Below are 19,323 nucleotides of genomic sequence, written 5' to 3'. Positions count from 1 at the left end.
AAGCATGTATATTGTACAGAGGTGAGCGACAGTGACATGTATCACTTTTCACACTTACGGAGAGCACTTTTCCTGAGAGGGACCAGATCTGTCACCGATTTGTAACACGGTAGCTTCAATAGAACAGCATCCTCCGCCTCACAAAGGCTCAGCAACTGGTATCATCATGAAAGGATCAAGCATAGAAATGTCAATTTAAATTGATACATCACACATGTAGATTTAGTTAGGGCTGTCCCATTACACATGAGGGGTACCTGGGGAAGGCAGTTTTTTTTTTTAATAATCTATGGGTGGTTCACACTGGTGGAATATTGATTCTATGGTGGGTGGCTTTTGCATGAAAATTGCTTCTATGGGTGGTTATTTTACCAGACCATATACCAGGGTAATCTGTGAGAAAATAATCAGAAGAAAACTCGATTGACAGAGGCAATCTTGGCGTTCTGTAAAGTATGCTTGAAAGGGAATTGCATGTATTAAATAATGAAATAAAGTTGATATCAAGATGAAAAAGTATTTTGTGCTGTATGATGGGGGGAAAATTTTCATTTGGGAATATTTTAAATTCTACTTTTCAAATAAATCAATTTGCTTCTTTTGGTGCCTATAAAGCTTTATTATTTGCCTCTATGGGTGGATAGGAGTGTACCAAAATCACTTCTGTGGGTGGTCATCCTAATTTTCGAGTGTCCTCCCCCCATCCCATGTAAGTTTTACTGGAGCAACCCTCAATGAGTACTTTATTTTTATGCCAAATATTTTGAGCCATATGACTTACCTCTGTAAAGAAGACTTGGTGCTCCAACACATTAAGATCAATGGTAAAGAGTCGAGGCTGTAGAGTGGTACAGAAGGTGTTCCCATCCTGTGAAGAAGAGGATTAAATATTGTGTTGTATAAAACATTTGTACTTGATTGACACATGTAATGTAGACAAGATTCCAGACATTCTATTTCTAGCCCAGTGTTTGTGAGCTATTCTAGACATTCTATTTCTAGCCCAGCGTTTGTGAGCTATTCTAGACATTCTATTTCTAGCCCAGTGTTAGGGAGTTATTCCAGACATTCTATTTCTAGCCCAGTGTTAGGGAGTTATTCCAGACATTCTGTTTCTAGCCCACTGTTAGAGAGTTATTTTAGACATTCTATTTCTAGCCCACTGTTAGGGAGCTATTTTAGACATTCTATTTCTAGCCCACTGTTAGAGAGTTATTTTAGACATTCTATTTCTAGCCCAGTGTTAGGGAGCTATTCTAGACATTCTATTTCTAGCCCAGTGTTTGTGAGTTATTTTAGACATTCTATTTCTAGCCCAGTGTTAGGGAGCTATTCTAGACATTCTATTTCTAGCCCAGTGTTAGGGAGTTATTTTAGACATTCTATTTCTAGCCCAGTGTTAGGGAGCTATTCTAGACATTCTATTTCTAGCCCAGTGTTAGGGAGTTATTTTAGACATTCTATTTCTAGCCCAGCGTTAGGGAGCTATTTTAGACATTCTATTTCTAGCCCAGCGTTTGTGAGCTATTTTAGACATTCTATTTCTAGCCCAGTGTTAGGGAGTTATTTTAGACATTCTATTTCTAGCCCAGTGTTAGGGAGCTATTTTAGACATTCTATTTCTAGCCCAGTGTTAGGGAGCTATTCTAGACATTCTATTTCTAGCCCAGTGTTTGTGAGTTATTTTAGACATTCTATTTCTAGCCCACTGTTAGGGAGTTATTTTAGACATTCTATTTCTAGCCCAGTGTTTGTGAGTTATTTTAGACATTCTATTTCTAGCCCACTGTTAGGGAGTTATTTTAGACATTCTATTTCTAGCCCACTGTTAGGGAGTTATTTTAGACATTCTATTTCTAGCCCAGTGTTAGGGAGCTATTCTAGACATTCTATTTCTAGCCCAGTGTTAGGGAGCTATTCTAGACATTCTATTTCTAGCCCAGTGTTAGGGAGCTATTTTAGACATTCTATTTCTAGCCCAGTGTTAGGGAGCTATTCTAGACATTCTATTTCTAGCCCAGTGTTTGTGAGTTATTTTAGACATTCTATTTCTAGCCCAGTGTTAGGGAGTTATTTTAGACATTCTATTTCTAGCCCAGTGTTTGTGAGTTATTTTAGACATTCTATTTCTAGCCCACTGTTAGGGAGTTATTTTAGACATTCTATTTCTAGCCCAGTGTTTGTGAGTTATTTTAGACATTCTATTTCTAGCCCACTGTTAGGGAGTTATTTTAGACATTCTATTTCTAGCCCAGTGTTTGTGAGTTATTTTAGACATTCTATTTCTAGCCCACTGTTAGGGAGTTATTTTAGACATTCTATTTCTAGCCCACTGTTAGGGAGTTATTCTAGACATTCTATTTCTAGCCCAGTGTTAGGGAGCTATTTTAGACATTCTATTTCTAGCCCACTGTTAGGGAGATATTTTAGACATTCTATTTCTAGCCCACTGTTAGGGAGCTATTCTAGACATTCTATTTCTAGCCCAGTGTTAGGGAGCTATTCTAGACATTCTATTTCTAGCCCAGTGTTAGGGAGCTATTCTAGACATTCTATTTCTAGCCCAGTGTTAGGGAGCTATTTTAGACATTCTATTTCTAGCCCAGTGTTAGGGAGCTATTCTAGACATTCTATTTCTAGCCCAGTGTTTGTGAGTTATTTTAGACATTCTATTTCTAGCCCAGTGTTAGGGAGTTATTTTAGACATTCTATTTCTAGCCCACTGTTAGGGAGTTATTTTAGACATTCTATTTCTAGCCCACTGTTAGGGAGTTATTTTAGACATTCTATTTCTAGCCCAGTGTTAGGGAGTTATTTCAGACATTCTATTTCTAGCCCACTGTTAGGGAGTTATTTTAGACATTCTATTTCTAGCCCAGTGTTAGGGAGTTATTTTAGACATTCTATTTCTAGCCCAGTGTTAGGGAGCTATTCTAGACATTCTATTTCTAGCCCAGTGTGTGTGAGTTATTCAATAAGCACTCTGGAGAATATTACATTACTGGGGACTGGACTTGACAGCCGATTTTAACAGCACTATGAACAGCCTTATTCTGGTGTGTGAATTCAGCTTAGTGGTGACCTAACAACTGACACGGTTTAGTGAATAGTTACTGCTATAACTTTGCATTTCATCATTAAATATATTTTTCTGTGAATACGTGCAAATAAATTGTTTAATCTTTGAATTATTGTTAAAGATTTTGGTATTTTTGAGGGTTATTCTGATCCAGAACAACTGTATTCATGTTTAGTATGTGGAGTTTTTCATTCATATCATGGAGTCATCCAAATAGTTTTTGTCCTACACTCAAATATCTGAGTCAGAAGAGTGAGGCGTCATAAGCTAATTTGCATAATATTTAAAAGGCGGTTCAAGGAATTAAATCTGAGAATTGGGTAGTTAAGATGAATGATTTGTGTTTGATGGGTGGGGTGTATATTACCTGATTTACCGGTAGTCCATTTTGAGCATTGGTCAGCTCAAGTGACAGTGTGTGGAGTAGCACTCAACTTATTATCAGTCAAATTTGAGTATTGGATGGATAAGATGAACAGAGTGTGTTTAATGGCTATGATAGCACTTGCCTCATCATCAGTCCAATCTGTGTTGGCAGTCTGAGATGAACAGTGTGTGGGTGTGTGCATGCGTGTGTATAATGGGTGAGGAAGTGCTGGACTTACCATGAGTCCGATTTGAGCGTTAGCAGGCTGGTGCCTCAAGAGGTGTTTTTTGGGAGGAATCATGTCTTGAAGGACCTCCTTATGGGGCTCCATGATGTCCGTCACTGACTTGCCGGTAGTCTTGGCCAGAGTCTCCAGTGAATGCATTGCCTGTAACACACATTACAAAGTACACGACTTGCTACACGTTCATATGAAATGCATATAGCAAATGATATCTAAGTTCAAAGCTCTTAATTAGGTCTTATCAAAACATGCATGGAGGAGTTTTTTAGCGTTATCTAATTACATACAAGATAGTGCGACTTTAACTGAAGGACTGCATACAGGAGAACCTTATATGTAACAAGTAACAGTAACAAGAGTAACAGTGAATGCAGCCACATCACCGCACACACATGTATAGAGTTTATGATGGGTAATTATAACATCTTATATACTAACACACACATGTGTAGAGTTTATGATGGGTAATTATAACATCTTATATACTAACACACACATGTGTAGAGTTTATGATGGGTAAATATAACATCTTATATACTAACACACACATGTGTAGAGTTTATGATGGGTAAATATAACATCTTATATACTAACACACACATGTGTAGAGTTTATGATGGGTAATTATAACATCTTATATACTAACACACACATGTGTAGAGTTTATGATGGGTAATTATAACATCTTATATACTAACACACACATGTGTAGAGTTTATGATGGGTAAATATAACATCTTATATACTAACACACACGTGTAGAGTTTATGATGGGTAAATATAACATCTTATATACTAACACACACGTGTAGAGTTTATGATGGGTAAATATAACATCTTATATACTAACACATACATTATAATGTAAGAGTTTATGATGGGTAAATATAACATCTTATATACTAACACACACATTATAATGTAAGAGTTTATGATGGGTAAATATAACATCTTATATACTAACACACACATTATAATGTAAGAGTTTATGATGGGTAAATATATTATCTTATATATTAACACACACATTATAATGTAAGAGTTTATGATGGGTAAATATAACATCTTATATACTAACACACACATTATAATGTAAGAGTTTATGATGGGTAAATATAACATCTTATATACTAACACACACATTATAATGTAAGAGTTTATGATGGGTAAATATAATATCTTATATACTAACACACACATTATAATGTCCAAAGTTTATGACTATAATGGAGTCTTAATTTTTAATAGTCCTTATTTATTTGAATTTGCTAACCCTCTGCTGTGTATGATGCTCTCTGTGAATCCATCGTTTGAACTACTATATCTATACACACTGACACATATATAAAGAGAGATGAGCAAGAAACTGCACTCCTAATTTCACTACAAAGAGATAATGATTTGAACCCATGTGACCCGAGCCTCACCTGTTCCCTGACGATAGTGTTAGGGGAGGTGATCTGCCGGACTAGTTCGTGCACCACCTCGTGTAAAGATTTTTTCTGTGCTGCAAGGATCTCCTCTGAGGATTTCTCTGCATCGATTTCTGAGGCACACTTGATCAGCATATTCTCCAGGTTGTTCTTGGCCCAGTCAACAGCTCCACTGGACACCTACGTGAAAATGAATGAAAGCGAATCAAGATTTTACAGTGGTACATTGATGGCCATACAATACAAAAAATCATGTACTACATGCACATGCAATTCAACTTACTTCAAATTTTCTACTAGAAATAACACATATATTTTTTTTCTCATTCAATAAAACTGTAAAGAGAGGCATCATCAATCTATCCACTGGCCAGTCATTTGGAGAGAAAAAATATAGCTGAGCAAAAGCAGTTCAGATGAGCTACATTTTTCATCACTCAGGTTCTCTGCAGTTACTCTTCAGTGAAAAGTGGAGCTTTTAATTCCTACTCTGTCTGGTATAATTGAATTTGAAAAATCTTTAAAAAGTTTCATTATAAGTTATTACTAATTTATGACCAATGTCAAATCTTACATCATTCAGAATCAATATACTGAATACCGATACCGGATATCAATGTACTGAATACTGATACTGCATATCAATGTACTGAATACTGATACTGCATATCGATATACTGAATAATGATACCGTGTATCGAGAAATTTTGGCACATGGAACAAATGATACAATAATGATTGTTCAGTGAGATAAAATTTAAAATTTTTTTTTAGAAGAAAAATTCGCTACAATACTTACAACACAGATATCAACCAATATAGGGATAATTGTACAGATTCAAAATACTGACCAATTGAATAGTTTTTCATGACTGCACTATATATACAGTCAGTCAGGTTACATTTTGTACAGCGGCCTGCACTATATACAGACAGTCAGGTTACATTTTGTACAGCGGCCTGCACTATATACAGACAGTCAGGTTACATTTTGTACAGCGGCCTGCACTATATACAGTCAGTCAGGTTACATTTTGTACAGCGGCCTGCACTATATACAGACAGTCAGGTTACATTTTGTACAGCGGCCTGCACTATATACAGACAGTCAGGTTACATTTTGTACAGCGGCCTGCACTATATACAGACAGTCAGGTTACATTTTGTACAGCGGCCTGCACTATATACAGTCAGTCAGGTTACATTTTGTACAGCGGGCTGCACTATATACAGACAGTCAGGTTACATTTTGTACAGCGGCCTGCACTATATACAGTCAGTCAGGTTACATTTTGTACAGCGGCCTGCACTATATACAGACAGTCAGGTTACATTTTGTACAGCGGCCTGCACTATATATAGACAGGTTACATTTTGTGCAGTAGCCTGCACTATATACAGACAGTCAGGTTACATTTTGTACAGCGGCCTGCACTATATACAGACAGTCAGGTTACATTTTGTACAGCGGCCTGCACTATATACAGACAGTCAGGTTACATTTTGTACAGCGGCCTGCACTATATACAGACAGTCAGGTTACATTTTGTACAGCGGCCTGCACTATATATAGACAGGTTACATTTTGTGCAGTGGCCTGCACTATATACAGTCAGACAGGTTACATTTTGTACAGCGGCCTGCACTATATACAGTCAGGTTACATTTAGTACAGCGGCCTGCACTATATACAGGCAGGTTACATTTTGTACAGCGGCCTGCACTATATACAGACAGTCAGGTTACATTTTGTACAGCGGCCTGCACTATATACAGACAGTCAGGTTACATTTTGTACAGCGGCCTGCACTATATACAGACAGTCAGGTTACATTTTGTACAGCGGCCTGCACTATATATAGACAGGTTACATTTTGTGCAGTAGCCTGCACTATATACAGTCAGACAGGTTACATTTTGTACAGCGGCCTACCTCTTTTGTGAGGTCCATCATCACAAACAGAAGTGCCTTCAGAAAGATAAACTGGTGCTCCAACACCCACTTCAAGGCCATCCTCTCGTACATAAACCGAATAGCTAGGCACCTGAAATTAACATGACATTGTCAAAATGTACATAATGTGGACAGCTACATGCAGGTTCCTAAATCCACATTTTTTCATGAATACTAAGAATACAATCACCTCTCATTAGGAACACCTAAACTTGAGATTTTTACATGTTTACTCGATAATAAAGATGTCATAAATGTGTTCATCAAATTTCATCTCTGGTTTATAGTTACAAACTTATTTGTACCATCTCTTAAATGAATTAAATCACTGCATGGACTTTTGTTTTGATGTTATCGCAATTCACCTTTGAATTAGAACGCTTTACCCGATATAGTATTGCGTTGTGTGACGACACAATTGAATGAGACGATTGACCAATTTGAATGACATGTTTGATGTAATACAACAAGAGTTTTCATTGGCCGATTACAGCCCACCCACTTTCTCGAGCAGATTCAGTGTTGCTGGAGACTGTACATAGCTCTCTGAAAAGATCCACCTCTTATAAAAACCTTCCATTTACGGGTCACAAAAAGCTGCGGACGGTTGAGGCCTGAAATCGGTGTATCCTTGTGTTGCTGTCTCATAAACTCAATATAAAAAAATCTTTACATATTTTCCTACTACAGTGTATATACTTGCGTCCAAACATACCTTCAAATATTCATTAAAGCCACACACCACCCAAAAACTCGCAGCTTCAAATGATTTCGTATGTTGACGTAGCCGGTCAATTCGAACTCTTGCTATTGGTATCTATTCATAAAATCGGTTGTAAGTTATGTATTCGCTCTTCATTTATTATCAACATTAATAGAAATTCAAACATTTTTGTACCAGTTTTTATAAAGGTAAAATAAGCTCTATATGAACGAAAATGCTACATAAGCCCATTAGATGGAGACCGGCCGGCGCGGCCGCTCATGACTAATGAAAGCCGCACTGCCGCGCCGTGAGTTTAGCTATTTGAATAATTATCATTTAATAGGACTGGGGTGGTATATTATTTAAACAATTTAGCTAAAATATTTGTGGGGTATTAGTACATATCTAGACGCTATTGTGCCAATATGGAATTGAACCGGGATTCGAATTGACTGGCTACCTAACATGGCTACGTCTACGAACGAAATCATCAAAAGCTGTGATCGAGTTTTTGGGTCGTATGGGGCTTTAATAAATATTTGAAGGTATGTTTGGACACAAGTATAGTAGGAAAATATGTTAGGAATTTTTTTTTATATTAAATTTATGAGACAACAACACAAGAATACAACTTTTTCTCTTTCTTCCTTTGAAGTTTTTTTTCCATCTAGCACCTGGCCGTCATGTTTTCAGATGCTGACTATTCCCGTATTAGGGAATTTGGGCGGACTTATACATATGGACCAATGAGAGTTTCTGTTGCATTTCGCAATTGTATTACAAACAGATTCAATTGTGTCGTCACACAACGCAATACTATATCGGCCAAAGCGTTCTAATTCAAAGGTGAATTGCGATAATACACATACATTATAGCGAGTTTTGTGTTGTATATTTCTATAACCATGGAAACTTACCCTCCAAACTTAGCATACCATGCTCTGTCATAACAAAGAGAACACATCCTCTCCACTAAGTACTCAAACAGCGGCAGCTGACAGGCCTGTAACGAGAAGAAAACTAATAAGTAATCTTGAAGCCTCTCTATATTTTGGTGGTGATGTCACTGACAACATACATGTACATCCCAAGCTTTCCCGTAAGACAACTCACCCTCTCCTTGCTGCCCAGTATGGTAGTCGCCGTGTCCAGAATCAACACCAGGGCAAGGTTTCCGGGTTTACACAGTTCCTTTTCTTCGTGTCCCATGATGACAGCCAGGGCATCAATCAGGATCTGTGTGTCCATCCCCTGCAGCTTGTTCTGTTTTTCACTCACAGGAAACGGACCTGTAAAGCAATTAAGATTCCTTGAAACACTTCCATACTGTGACCAAAAACCTGCTCATATTGTTAATATACAATAGGTAAATTTCCCCTGTTTCTGCCTTTGATATCATTACCAACTGTAATGATACCCATTTCCTGTGATGCAGTTGTGGACAAGAGCTCTGCAAGGTGGGCATATCCCCTCGCAATGAATGTCTACAAGATTGTTCTATGATTTCCCGTAGTGACCTTATCCCTTTAATCCAAAAATTAAAAAAGTATCAAATCAATAGAGCAAAACAAGTGACCTGTAGAGTGTCTACAAGCTCACACTCACCTACAGACAGGCCTGTTAATATATAAAATGAATCGCAAGTGGATAACATTAAACATATGAATCTTTATAGATATACACTGTAGCACATCTATTTTAATGACTTGGATTTCCAACAGAAATGAAAGTAGAATGTAAATATAAGAAATACATTTTACTTCATCTTCACAAGTCAAGGGTTATTGATTCGTTACCTCACACTAACCCCTGACATCAGTCACCGTTTAAAACATGTATTTGGGACAGAGGATGACGCAATAAGCTAAAATTAAGTCATCCGATGAGATTCCTTGTTTAAGATGCAAGTTTGGTAGGAGCAAAAACAGAAAGTAAAGAATGGTCTTCGTGGGGTAATTTCCTCAACTTCAGAAACATTGCGTGTTGATTTTATATAAAACATATTAATCAATAATTCACATTTTCGTTCCTTAAATGTCGTTATTTATTAACCTATTTCAATTTCAAATAACTTGTTCAATCTGACAAAGTTTGATAATTGGAGTCAAATAGTATCTGAAATATTCAGATATAAACGTCAAATTCCAAAAGTAGGTCACAGTGACCTACTTTTTGGTCGACATACTCTGAAGACTCAAGACCCATCAACTGACAAAGTTTGATGATTGTAAGTCAAATAGTATCTGAAATATTCAAATAGAGCCGTCAAAATCCAAAAATAGGTCACGGTGACCTACTTTTTAGTCAACACACTCTGAAGACTCAACATGCATCAACTTACAATGTTTGATAATTGTAAGTCAAATAGTATCTGAAATATTAAAATATAGCCGTCAAATTCCAAAAGTAGGTCACGGTGACCTACTTTTAGGTCAACAAACTTTGAAGACTCAAGATGCATCAACTGACAAAGTTTGATGATCCTAGCTTTCATAGTGTCCAAAATATGCATCTAAAATTGAAAATGTGAAATTTGAATGTCTGCAAAATTCAAAAAGTAGGTCATTGTGACCTATTTTTTTTTATAAATATGTTTTGAGGCCTCTAGACGCATCAACTTACAAGGTTTGATGATTCTAAACCTCTCGGTATCTGAAATAACAACCTAAAATGTATTCATAAATGATTAGCCATAAAATTCAGAAAGTAGGTCATAGTGACATACTTTTTACATGACGCACTTCAAGGTCCCATGATCCATCAACTGACAACTTTTGATGATCATAGGCTCAAAAGTGTCCAAGATATGCATCAAAATCCATTTAATAATAATAATTACCTGCAAAATTCAAAAAGTAGGTCACCATGACCTACTTTTGAGACAACATGATATTAGGTCCTAAGATGCATCAACTGACAAAATTTGATGATCCTAGTCCTTATACTAAGCAAAATATCAAAGTTTTAACAAACAAAATTTAAGGTCAATTTTGAAGTGACCTTGAGACCACACCCTTTGCCCCAGAATGATGCCTTGAACAATTTTTTATCTACAACCTATCCTCATCCTTATGCATAAGTTTGGTGATAATTTGCCCAGTGGTTCTTGAGAAGAAGATTTTTTTTAGCAACCACTACTTTTGTTTGCATTTTCCTAATTATATCCCCTTGTTAAAGGATACCCTGTGACAAATTTGACAAAAATTGGCCAAGGGGTTCTTGAGATATAGCCCTTTTTCCAAAAAGTTGACGCACACCGCACACCACACAAATGGCCATATGATTAGCTCTTTGAGCCTTCGGCTCAGAAGAGCTAAAAAGAATTCCGAAAATCAATCAATGGTCACAAACTATTCATCATGTTGTCGATGCTGTGCCATGCGCGTTTTGTTTCGTTTTCGACTGATTACAAAAGCTGTCATCTGATTGGCTCCACACTACAGGCTGCAAACCTATCATATGCTTCATCTCAACCCCATGTTTTGAATGGTGACTGATGTCAAGGGTTAGTGGGAGGTAACAAATCAATAACGATGATTTTACTTTTGAAATTACATTATGAACTGCGATGCTTCATGCCAGCATACTTCATGAAGCATATTATGAAAAGTATGCCAGTGTAAAGCATTACTACAGCGTAAAGCATTACTACAGCACTTAATGAAGTATGCTAGCATGAAAAGTTGCAGTCCACACCCTCATGCATTTTCAAAAATAAAATTCATTTCTTATATTTACAGTCTACTTTCATTTCTGTTGGAAAAGTGAAATTTATTTAACTCTTCACATTATTACTGTAAATACTAACCACATTAATATGATACTCATAACATTGATGAGGATACTCACCACACTGTTGAGATATGATACTACACTGCTGAGATATACTAATACACTGCTGAGATATGATACTACACTACTGAGATATGATACTACACTACTGAGATATAAAACTACACTGCTGAAATATGACACCACACTGCTGAGATATGATACTACACTGCTGAGATATGACACTACACTGCTGACATATGATACTACACTGCTGAGATATGACACTACACTACTGAGATATACTAATACACTGATGAGATATGATACTACACTGCTGAGATATACTACACTGCTGAGATATGATACTACACTGCTGAAATATGACAACACACTGCTGAGATATGATACTACATTACTGAGATATACTAATACACTGCTGAGATATACTACACTACTGAGATATACTAATACACTGCTGAGATATGATACTACACTGCTGAGATATACTACACTGCTGAGATATGATACTACACTACTGAGATATACTAATACACTGCTGAGATATGATACTACACTACTGAGATATACTAATACACTGCTGAGATATGATACTACACTACTGTGATATGATACTACACTACTGAAATATAAAACTACACTGCTGAAATATAAAACTACACTGCTGAAATATACTGATACACTGCTGAGATATGAAACTACACTGCTGAAATATGACAACACACTGCTGAGATACGATACTCGCCACACTGCTGAGATATGATACTACACTGCTGAGAAATGACACTACACTGCTGAGAAATGACACTACACTATTGAGATATACTACACTACTGAGACATGATACTCACCACACTGTTGAGATATGATACTACACTGCTGAGATATACTACACTACTGAGATATGATACTCACCACACTACTGAGATATACTACACTACTGAGATATACTACACTACTGAGATATACTACTGTAACACTGCTGAGATATGATACTACACTGCTGAGATATACTACACTACTGAGATATGATACTCACCACACTGCTGAGATATACTACACTACTGAGATATACTATACTACTGAGATATACTACTGTAACACTGCTGAGATATGATATTACACTACTGAGATATACTACACTACTGAGATATGATACTACACTACAGAGATATACTACACTGCTGAGATATGATACTACACTGCTGAGATATACTACACTACTGAGATATGATACTCACCACACTGCTGAGATATGGCAATCATGGTGTAGTGTCTGACCATACACGCCATAAAAGGAAGAGCAGTCTGTCTTAACTCTTTAATGGCAGCCGCCACTGTCAACAACAGAATGCATGGTTATGAAGTTTCATCTGCTGAGCATGGTTTTGTAAAGTTAATAAACATACATGTCTAAAGAAGTACAAGCATTCAATTTGATATTTTTACTTCACAAGATTCTAATTGTCCAAAACAAAGAAAATTCTGCACTAAAACATTCACTTGAACAAGTTGCCATTATATTCAAAATGGAGGGTATCTTTCTGAAATAGTGTACAATGTTACACTGTCCTTTAAAGTCACTGACTTAAAAAAGTATTAAATGCCCAAATAGTGACAATCTGTGGGTAAAACTGAACTCTGGATTACATCCTGAACATCCCCACAGGTCTACTGGTGAACCGGAACATCCAGTGACAACACAGGCCTACTGGTGAACCAGAACATCCAGTGACAACACAGGTCTATTGGTGAACCGGAACATCCAGTGACAACACAGGTCTACTGGTGAACCGGAACATCCAGTGACAACACAGGCCTACTGGTGAACCGGAACATCCAGTGACAACACAGGTCTACTGGTGAACCGGAACATCCAGTGACAACACAGGTCTACTGGTGATGCGGATCATCCTGTGACAACACAGGTCTACTGGTGAACCGGAACATCCAGTGACAACACATGTCTACTGGTGAACCGGAACATCCAGTGACAACACAGGTCTACTGGTGATGCGGATCATCCTGTGACAACAGGTCTACTGTGAACCAGAATATCTAGTGACAACACAGGCCTACTGGTAAACCGGAACATCCAGTGACAACACAGGCCTACTGGTGAACCGGAACATCCAGTGACAACACAGGCCTACTGGTGAACCGGAACATCCAGTGACAACACAGGCCTACTGGTGACAACAAAGGCATACTGGTGAACCGGAAACTTCCAGTGACAACAGGTCTACTGGTGAACCGAAACAACCAGTGAGAAGTTTTGGATAGGAAATGGTGTAACTTACCAAACATGCCAGTGAGAGCCTGCTCATGAACTTTCCTGGAGTGAGCATCTGGATTCTTATACAGCTGACTAGTCTGCAAGGGGATTTCCTTCTCCGTAAAGCTACAATATAATTCTATCTTATCATCTCCAACATTCTACTGCTGCAAATGAAATGGAAATCCCAGAAAAATATGTTTCCAAAATCTATGATTACATTGTAAGTGTCATTGCTATAATATGTACGATTGTGTACCTGATGCATGACATTGATCAAATGACTGTGTATCTGATGCATGACATTGATCAAATGACTGTGTACCTGGTGTGTGACAGTGATAGAATGACTGTGTACCTGGTGTGTGACAGTGATAGAATGTCTGTGTACCTGGTGTGTGACAGTGATAGAATGACTGTGTACCTGGTGTGTGAAAGTGACAGAATGACTGTGTACCTGGTGTGTGACAGTGATAGAATATCTGTGTACCTGGTGTGTGAAAGTGATAGAATGACTGTGTACCTGGTGTGTGACAGTGATAGAATGACTGTGTACCTGGTGTGTGACAGCGATAGAATATCTGTGTACCTGGTGTGTGACAGTGATAGAATGACTGTGTACCTGGTGTGTGACAGTGATAGAATGTCTGTGTACCTGGTGTGTGACAGTGATAGAATGACTGTGTACCTGGTGTGTGACAGTGATAGAATGTCTGTGTACCTGGTGTGTGACAGTGATAGAATGACTGTGTACCTGGTGTGTGACAGTGATAGAATGTCTGTGTACCTGGTGTGTGACAGTGATAGAATGACTGTGTACCTGGTGTGTGACAGTGATAGAATGTCTGTGTACCTGGTGTGTGACAGTGATAGAATGTCTGTGTACCTGGTGTGTGACAGTGATAGAATGACTGTGTACCTGGTGTGTGACAGTGATAGAATGACTGTGTACCTGGTGTGTGACAGTGATAGAATGACTGTGTACCTGGTGTGTGACAGTGATAGAATGTCTGTGTACCTGGTGTGTGTGAACAGGTTGGTCAATGTCTGTTTCTCATCGTCTAGATTCATTACAGAGACCAGGAAACACTTGATAAGTTCCCATGCCTGACGCCGAGCAAAATTATCCGTGGTGCTGCATTTAAGAGTGGTCAGGGCAAAGTCCACAGCCTGGTATACAGGGAAACAAATGGTCAGTGTTTTAAAAGATCAGAAACAAAAAATTTAGAAAAACATTAAATCAAATGGAGTCCCATGCAATGTTGTGAAACTAAATTTTTAGGAAAATATCACTATTGTTTGCATTACTATAGAACACATCGAGATGATTGTAAATTCAGTAAGGACATAAAGTACATGTGAGTAAAATTCATGCTGCAAATGATAACTCAATTCTCAATCTGTTATCACATCACTGAAGGAATTTGAATGTCATTATCAAAAAGTACAATATGTACAAGTATATGTAAAATGTATATTGGATATTTGTTTTCATTACTCCTGTCAATAGCTTAATACCAACCAGATCAAATGATTATTGTCAGTTTGATGTTCCTCAGGTAATGAACAAAAATATTTAAAGCGAGTGAAGCAGAATGAGACTTGACTGGTTTTGAATCACACAATAAAAATCAATCAGACTACAGTGTTAAGTCTAGACAACCTTCTCTACAGGCTTGGTGATGGGGGTCTTGCAGTCCTGCACATAGATAGAGATACAAGGCCCTACTGTCTCGCGGTCATTGTAGTGGAGCTGAGGAGAGAAACATCGTCACAGTCAAACTTCTATCTGGACACAAAATTTGAATTTACATTTGAACTTGCTTTACAAGACCCCATCCTTATCTGCATTCTGACCTTTTGGGGCTCCCTCAGCATCTTGCGATTCCCTCCACCAAATTTCCCCAGAACTCGAAATGCAACTTGAGCAATATTGTCTACAGGACTTCTGAGAGTCTTCCACAATGCCTGTGTAATGAAATACATACATCAACATAGACTCCATTTGCTCATAATAATTCCCATATGATGCAAAAAAAATTGATTGGCAAATGAATGCTAAAACCTACATCACATTACAGTTCATATAATACAAAATGTATTCATCACAACACCCATATTTCTGATTGAAAATGAGCATAAATTTCTTTTCATGTAGAATATTTACTGCAACCATGATCGTGTTTACCATTTCTACAAGAATGTATCCGTTTGTACATTCATGAATCTTGCTCTGCCAACATGCATGTGATGATACTACACATTTAGATGTGATGATACTACACATTTAGAGATGATGATACTACACATTTAGAAGTGATGATACTACACATTTAGAGGTGATGATAGTACACATTAAAAGGTGATGATACTACACATTTAGAGGTGATGATAGTACACATTAAGATGATGATACTACACATTTAGAGGTGATGATAGTACACATTTAGAGTGATGATAGTACACATTTAGAAGTGATGATAGTACACATTTAGAGGTGATGATACTACACATTTAGAGGTGATGATACTACACATTTAGAGGTGATGATACTACACATTAAGAGGTGATGATACTACACATTTAGAGATGATGATACTACACATTTAGAGGTGATGATACTACACATTTAGAAGTGATGATACTACACATTTAGAAGTGATGATACTACACATTAAGAGGTGATGATAGTACACATTTAGAAGTGATGATAGTACACATTTAGAGGTGATGATAGTACACATTTAGAGGTGATGATACTACACATTTAGAGGTGATGATACTACACATTTAGAGGTGATGATACTACACATTTAGAAGTGATGATAGTACACATTTAGAGGTGATGATACTACACATTTAGATGTGATGATACTACACATTTAGAGGTGATGATAGTACACATTTAGAAGTGATGATACTACACATTTAGAGGTGATGATAGTACACATTTAGAGGTGATGATAGTACACATTTAGAGGTGATGATACTACACATTTAGAAGTGATGATACTACACATTTAGAGGTGATGATAGTACACATTTAGAAGTGATGATACTACACATTTAGAGGTGATGATACTACACATTTAGAGGTGATGATAGTACACATTTAGAGGTGATGATACTACACATTTAGAGTGATGATAGTACACATTTAGAGGTGATGATAGTACACATTTAGAAGTGATGATACTACACATTTAGAGGTGATGATACTACACATTTAGAGGTGATGATAGTACACATTTAGAGGTGATGATACTACACATTTAGAAGTGATGATACTACACATTTAGAGGTGATGATAGTACACATTTAGAGGTGATGATAGTACACATTTAGAGGTGATGATACTACACATTTAGAGTGATGATAGTACACATTTAGAAGTGATGATACTACACATTTAGAGGTGATGATACTACACATTTAGAGGTGATGATACTACACATTAAGATGATGATACTACACATTTAGAGGTGATGATAGTACACATTTAGAGGTGATGATACTACACATTTAGAGGTGATGATACTACACATTAAGATGATGATAGTACACATTTAGAGGTGATGATAGTACACATTAAGAGGTGATGATATTACACATTTAGATGTGATGATACTACACATTTAGAAGTGATGATACTACACATTTAGAGGTGATGATAGTACACATTAAGAGGTGATGATACTACACATTTAGAGGTGATGATACTACACATTTAGAGGTGATGATAGTACACATTTAGAGGTGATGATACTACACATTTAGAAGTGATGATACTACACATTTAGAGGTGATGATAGTACACATTTAGAGGTGATGATAGTACACATTTAGAGGTGATGATACTACACATTTAGAGTGATGATAGTACACATTTAGAAGTGATGATACTACACATTTAGAGGTGATGATACTACACATTAAGATGATGATAGTACACATTTAGAGGTGATGATAGTACACATTAAGAGGTGATGATATTACACATTTAGATGTGATGATACTACACATTTAGAAGTGATGATACTACACATTTAGAGGTGATGATACTACACATTAAGAGGTGATGATAGTACACATTTAGAAGTGATGATAGTACACATTTAGAGGTGATGATAGTACACATTTAGAAGTGATGATACTACACATTTAGAGGTGATGATACTACACATTTAGAGTGATGATACTACACATTAAGATGATGATACTACACATTTAGAGGTGATGATAGTACACATTTAGAGGTGATGATAGTACACATTTAGAGGTGATGATACTACACATTAAGATGATGATAGTACACATTTAGAGGTGATGATAGTACACATTAAGAGGTGATGATATTACACATTTAGATGTGATGATACTACACATTTAGAAGTGATGATACTACACATTTAGAGGTGATGATACTACACATTAAGAGGTGATGATAGTACACATTTAGAAGTGATGATAGTACACATTTAGAAGTGATGATACTACACATTTAGAGGTGATGAAATTACACATTAAAAGGTGATGATAGTACACATTTAGAAGTGATGATAGTACACATTTAGAGGTGATGATAGTACACATTTAGAGTGATGATAGTACACATTTAGAGGTGATGATACTACACATTTAGAGGTGATGATAGTACACATTTAGAAGTGATGATACTACACATTTAGAGGTGATGATACTACACATTTAGAGGTGATGATACTACACATTTAGAAGTGATGATAGTACACATTTAGAGGTGATGATACTACACATTTAGAGGTGATGATACTACACATTTAGAGTGATGATAGTACACATTTAGAGGTGATGATAGTACACATTTAGAGGTGATGATAGTACACATTTAGAGTGATGATAGTACACATTTAGAAGTGATGATACTACACATTTAGAGGTGATGATAGTACACATTTAGAGGTGATGATAGTACACATTTAGAAGTGATGATACTACACATTTAGAGGTGATGATAGTACACATTTAGAGGTGATGATACTACACATTTAGAGGTGATGATACTACACATTTAGAAGTGATGATACTACACATTTAGAAGTGATGATACTACACATTTAGAAGTGATGATACTACACATTAAGAGGTGATGATACTACACATTTAGAGGTGATGATACTACACATTTAGAGGTGATGATAGTACACATTTAGAGGTGATGATAGTACACATTTAGAGGTGATGATAGTACACATTTAGAAGTGATGATACTACACATTTAGAGGTGATGATAGTACACATTTAGAGGTGATGATACTACACATTTAGAAGTGATGATACTACACATTTAGAGGTGATGATACTACACATTAAGAGGTGATGATAGTACACATTTAGAAGTGATGATAGTACACATTTAGAGGTGATGATACTACACATTTAGAGGTGATGATACTACACATTTAGATGTGATGATAGTACACATTTAGAAGTG

The 19,323-nt window shown here is 36.8% G+C and overlaps 1 protein-coding gene across 13 annotated transcripts in view; it reads right to left on the bottom strand.

Annotated features, from left to right (window-relative positions):
- The window catches only part of LOC125661219 (transformation/transcription domain-associated protein-like), a 114,283-nt gene that overhangs the window by 59,815 nt on the left and 35,145 nt on the right, over nt 1-19,323 (bottom strand). For all 13 annotated transcript variants that reach the window (XM_056147064.1, XM_056147066.1, XM_056147067.1 and 10 more), the window contains exons 24-35: nt 15,708-15,818; nt 15,514-15,603; nt 14,869-15,020; nt 13,876-13,976; nt 12,817-12,912; nt 8,897-9,072; nt 8,701-8,786; nt 7,057-7,168; nt 5,118-5,303; nt 3,685-3,834; nt 782-868; nt 59-155 (exon numbers count right to left, since the gene is read on the bottom strand). In XM_056147064.1, the coding sequence (XP_056003039.1) occupies nt 59-155; nt 782-868; nt 3,685-3,834; nt 5,118-5,303; nt 7,057-7,168; nt 8,701-8,786; nt 8,897-9,072; nt 12,817-12,912; nt 13,876-13,976; nt 14,869-15,020; nt 15,514-15,603; nt 15,708-15,818 (1,444 nt within the window). The remainder of the gene's footprint in view (nt 1-58; nt 156-781; nt 869-3,684; nt 3,835-5,117; nt 5,304-7,056; nt 7,169-8,700; nt 8,787-8,896; nt 9,073-12,816; nt 12,913-13,875; nt 13,977-14,868; nt 15,021-15,513; nt 15,604-15,707; nt 15,819-19,323) is intronic.

Source organism: Ostrea edulis, chromosome 8 (assembly GCF_947568905.1).
Source record: "Ostrea edulis chromosome 8, xbOstEdul1.1, whole genome shotgun sequence".
Taxonomy (NCBI): Eukaryota; Metazoa; Mollusca; class Bivalvia; order Ostreida; family Ostreidae; genus Ostrea; species Ostrea edulis.
Note: the sequence above shows the minus strand (reverse complement) of the source record. Positions and strands in the feature narration are given on the sequence as shown.